Genomic DNA, 4,810 nt, shown 5'->3' with positions numbered 1-4,810 from the left:
AAAAAAGGCAGTAACAACCAAAAGACGCCAAAACACTCGCAAAGACCCACCAGGGCCACGGCAAGGCTGCAATTCCTGGGGATCTAGGCCTGGCATCTTGCGCTGAAGAAACCGACCGTAATCCCCTCTCCCTGCACCCTCTCTGCCTTTTTGCTCGGGATTTGGCTTTAGTTCTTTTCAGAAGGGCCTGTTCCCATCTTTCCACCTCCGCTCCCCTTCTCCAGAAAAAAGCTCAGACACAGTCTTAAAATTCTGCTCCAGCTCCGGCGGCATAGCTGGAGTGGAAGCGAAGGCCGGGCTGCTGCACGCCGGGGCTGCCGGCACAGGGGCGGATAAAAACACCAGTCTCCGGGAGTGATAAGAAAATGGAGAATACTGTATTTGCTTTAGAAAGTTTTTACATATAGATAAACACGCAGTTAAGATAACAGTTAAAGCGCCCTACGGGGAGTGAGAGATATCTCCAAAGCAGCTAAGAAATACTTGAAATAGCTTTTGCATAAGAATACTACGGTCTCACTCTCCGCTTTCGCTAGCGACGGGGTCCCTCTTCCTAACCCAGCTCGCCACGCCACGCCTTGACTGCCAAGTCGACGCCAGGAACATCGAGTGGGAAGGGAACCCCAAAAAGGAAAGAGACAGGTGAGCGGGAAGGGAGAAGAGGGTGGGAGAGAAAGAAAGAGAAAGGGAGAGGAGAAAAAGCAATATCATATACAGGCAATTTCTACACATATATTACAAACTGGGAAAATGACCGATCATTAAGATATACATAATTCATATAAAATTTTGAAATAAAAATAAAAATCTGTTACAGTCATAACTATTCTTTTTCCACATTTATAACCAGTACCCACACAGGCAGTGACAGAGTGGAGAGAAAAAGGTGCTTAACGAGAAAATGATTGTCTGCTGAACAAAAAACAGAAGATTGCATCTTGTTTGACCAATACTTGGACTTAAAAACAGAGAAAGAAAGAGAGCTAGAGAGGAAAAGAGAGCGCAACAAAAGGCAAGAAACATTTGCTATTTCCCTCTCGAGGAGTTCTCTTTTTTTAAAACAAATTCCGAACGGCGATGGAGGGTTTTTTTTTTTTCTTTTTGTCTGTTTTGCTTTTGTCGTCTTGTCGTCGTGGTGGCGGTCGGTTTTTGTATAGTCGACTCTTTTTAAATCGTTTTAAACTAGAGAGAGTATTTTCCCAGACACAAATAAATCGTCATGCAGGTGGGGTGCCGGGTCCGTGGGAACCAAAAGGAGAAGCCGTGCTTGTCCTAGAAAGTATACAATTGTCACCTCTTTTATGTTTTCTGCCCGCAGCATCAGCGTTTGTGACTGTCTGTTGGCGTCGCGGTCCTTTGGGGTGGCCGTGGTGGTAGATGGTGGTTGGGAATTGCTGATGGTTTGCGTTTGTTATTTTTCTTGGTTTTTATATATTTTTGGCTGGAGTGGAAGTGTGTGTGTACTTGGGTGTGTGTATGATTGTGTATCCTGATTTCGGTTTGTTCTGGGGATGGAGGAGGAAGAGGAGGAGGTCGAGGAGGAGGAGGGGAAGGAGGAGGGGGAGGAGCGGGAGGAGGGCGGCCTTGGGTATCATACATCACATTCCGAGTCGCTGGAGGTTACCGAGAGGATGGAGGTGCCGGTGTCCGCGCGCTCCGTCAGGCTGGACACGCTGGTGGTGGGACTGGCCGCCGTTGACGGCGACTCTGCCGAGCCGTGCGTGGGGCATCCGGGCTCGGCCAGAGAGCGCATGCCGCTCGGTCCTATGGCCTGGTGCTGGAGCCTGCGGGAGACAGAGAGCGGCGCCCGCCCTGATACGGCAGCCCCAACACCCGTTTCCGCCAAGCCGCCTCCCTGAGCCCGTGCCGCCGGGAAGCCGGGCATGCCGCGGCCGGTGCTCCGCAGCCGCCCGTGCCCCTCTGCCTCCCGAACCCCGCGCCCTTCGCCGCCGCCCCCGACTTCGCTCTCTGCGCGTATACTCCTCCTCCAGGCATCTGTCGGCTCACTGAGCGCTGCAGCCTCCCCAGCTCGGTCTGGGCTCCCGTCTTCCCCTCCCCGGCGTTCTCTGGAGCCTCCCAAGGCTTCCCAAATCGGGGCGGGCCTCGGGGGGAGAGGTAGAACTCGAGGCCGGCCGCCAGAGGAGGGGAGGCCCGGGCGCACACTGCGAAGAACGCCGAGCCCCGAAGGGGCAGAAGTCGGGGAGAGGCTGGGTGTTTCTTCTTCCCCAGCCCCTGGGACTCTTCCGACTCAGCCGGCTGCCTCTGGAGTGGACGTGCCTCTGGGTCCCCTCAATGCCTCCTGCCTCAGCTCCCCCAAATCAAGAGCTGCGGGTTGCTCGCCCGCCGCCTCTTCCTGGTAGGACCGGCTGGCTTTGCTCTCTGGATCCTTGAGCAGAGCGCAGGATCGGGGGAAGAGAAAATGAGGAAGCTGGGAGCAAAAAAGTGGGGGAAGAGGAGGGAGAGGGAAAGCAGGAGACAGAGAAGGCAGGAGGGGAGTGCAGAGCCGTCTCCGGCTGCCCCTTCCCTGGGCCAGGCAGCTGCTATGTAAACCTAGTGTCTCTCAGTTCTCCCCGCAAGGAGGCCTTCCCCTGGCCCTGGGCGCTGCCCCCATCAGGCGAAAAGTTGGCTGCAAAGGCAAGGGTGAGAGGGCCAAAGGCTTAGGCCTGGGACACCTAAAACGGAACACACTCCCTCCCTCCAGGAGCTCACACCCAGTCCCCAGCCCCAGCAGCTGTCGGCAACCGCAGCCCTGCTCCCTGCAGTGCGTCAGGCCCAGTGCCTACCCTGGCAGGGCTGGGACGCAGGCCTTCCATCAGGTCTTTCACCCAACTTCCTCCTTTCTCCTCTTCCTCTCCACTCCTTTCCTCTTTCCCCCTCTTCTTATTTTTCTCCCTACTTCCCCCAGGCCCAGCTCTGCTGACAGGTCAAGCCCAGTGCAACTTTGTGAATCTGTGGCCAACTTGCCGGGCAGCAAGGCAGCTTCTGCTCCTATTTCCCAATTTAGTGGACCATGGGGATGCTCCTTGGCTTCAGCAGGAGGGCTAGCACCAACCACACACACACACACACACACACACACAGACACACACAGCCTCTCCACTCCCAGCCTGGCCCTCCTGCTCCTGGTCAGGCAACTTGCAAGGCTTTGGGTACAGGCGTGCTGCACGGTGGCCACCGGCCTTTCCCCTTTATGCCAGGGACCCAGATTCAGTTTCCTCTCCCAGACGTTCGTGGATTCCTCCCTGGGGTTTCTGCAATGCGTGGAAATAAGAACCAGGTGGCAAGGAGCGCTTTCCTTCCTTCCCTGTCTGTAGGCTCCAGAGAAGCCCGGAGCTGGATCCCAGGCTGAGGAGGCTGGCGCGGGTGCAGCACAGGGCTAAGGCTCCCAGGGACACGACCCAGGGGTTATGGGCACTCAGGACCTCACACACACTCTCCCCACCCTGACGAGAGCCCCTTTAGGGCAAAGCAATCAATACACCCACGCCCGCTCCTCTTCCACGCTCCTGGGGAAGCAGAAACTTTCTCCCGCTGACCAGGAGGTCTCGGCTTCTCGCTTGCTCGGCAGCCGCTGGCCTCCCGCCTCCTGTCCGCTCACCCTCTTTTCAACCGCTCTCCCCCTCCCCGGCCCCGGAAAGTGTAGCCAGGCCGCGGGCCCCGCCACTGACCTGTTCTTGGCCGCCGCGGCGCGGTCGCGCTGTCTCCGGTTCTTAAACCAGTTTCCTACTTGTGTGGGAGTGAGGCCGGTGGCCTGCGCCAGTTCGCGTTTCTTGCTGGGGTTGGGGTAGGGGTCCTGCAGGTACCACTCCCGCAGCAGGCTCCGAGTCCGCTCCTTGAAGCAATGCGTCTTCTGCTCGCCGTCCCAGATGGTGCGCGGCAGCGGGAACTTCTTGCGCACGCGGTACTTGTCCACCGGGCCGAGCGGGCGGCCGCGCAGCTTCTCGGCCTCCTGGTAGTGCGCCTCGAGCCACATGGCCTGCAGCTTGCCGTGAGACTCCTTGGTGAACTTGTGGTTCTCCAGGATGTGGTAGAGGTCGCGGAAGTTGCCCGTGTGGAAGGCGACCACGGCGCGCGCGCGCAGGATCGACTCGTGCTTGTTGATGGCCTCGCACGCCCCGGGGGCCACGGGCAGCGACCAGAGGAAGCGGCCCAGCCGCTCGATGTCGCCCGTCTCCTCCAGCGTCTCGCAGACGCTGGCCACCTGCTCCGGCGAGAAGTTGAGGGTGGGCAGCTGGAACATGGACACCTCTTCCGGGGGGGCCCTGGAGCCGCCGCCGCTGCCGCCGCCGCCGCCGCCTGCTCCGCCAGCACCGCCGCCTCCCGCACAGTTCCCGCCGCCGCCGCCGCCTCCCGCACCGTTCCCGGCGCCGCTACTCGCCAGAAGTAGGGAGCGGTGGTGAGAATCGGCGAAGTTTGGCAACAAGAAGTGGGAGGAATAGAGGTCTAGGGGGGAGCGGAATACCATGGACTGACCTGAGAGGAGAGGAGAAAATTCAGGGAGAGGAAGAGAGAGGGGAGGAAGAGGAGGAGAGGGGCGATGAGGACCAGGAGGAGGGAGAGGAGAGGGGGGAGGAGGAGAAGGAAAGGAGGGGGGAGCAGGAGGAGGAGGAGGAGGGGGAGGAGGAAGGGCGTAAGGGACACCCACACCCCACACACATCCACACACACACACACCCGCGCAGCCACATAGAGAGGGAGGAAGGAGAGCGGCCCGGTGCGCGCGCGCAGAGAGAGAATCCGAGACAGAGAGGGAGAGGGAGAGAGAGCGAGCGAGAGCCAACCACCGCCGAGTCAAGATTCAGCGATTCCA

At 58.9% G+C, this 4,810-nt stretch overlaps 1 protein-coding gene across 1 annotated transcript; it reads right to left on the bottom strand.

Moving 5' to 3' along the window:
• Positions 1-355: 355 nt before the first annotated feature.
• SIX3 (SIX homeobox 3) lies at positions 356-4,473 on the bottom strand. Its single transcript, XM_024753565.1, has 2 exons — positions 3,669-4,473; positions 356-1,784 (listed from the first exon to the last, which is right to left on the bottom strand). The coding sequence occupies exons 1-2, from the start codon at positions 4,463-4,465 to the stop codon at positions 1,592-1,594; spliced, it is 990 nt and encodes a 329-aa protein (XP_024609333.1). The 5' UTR covers positions 4,466-4,473; the 3' UTR covers positions 356-1,591.
• Between the last annotated feature and the right edge of the window lie 337 nt (positions 4,474-4,810).

This window comes from Neophocaena asiaeorientalis, unplaced genomic scaffold (genome assembly GCF_003031525.2).
Source record: "Neophocaena asiaeorientalis asiaeorientalis breed wild unplaced genomic scaffold, Neophocaena_asiaeorientalis_V1.1 scaffold171, whole genome shotgun sequence".
NCBI lineage: Eukaryota > Metazoa > Chordata > Mammalia > Artiodactyla > Phocoenidae > Neophocaena > Neophocaena asiaeorientalis.
This window is presented reverse-complemented; position numbering and strand designations above follow the sequence as displayed.

What these genes read in the sequence shown, in the direction of transcription:
- SIX3 (XM_024753565.1), bottom strand. Translation starts at nt 4,465, where the DNA reads ATGGTATTCCGCTCCCCCCTAGACCTCTATTCCTCCCACTTCTTGTTG. An exon ending in GCCGCGGCGGCCAAGAACAG is followed by an intron (nt 1,785 to 3,668) that starts GTCAGTGGCGGG and finishes TGTCTCCCGCAG; the next exon opens with GCTCCAGCACCAGGCCATAG.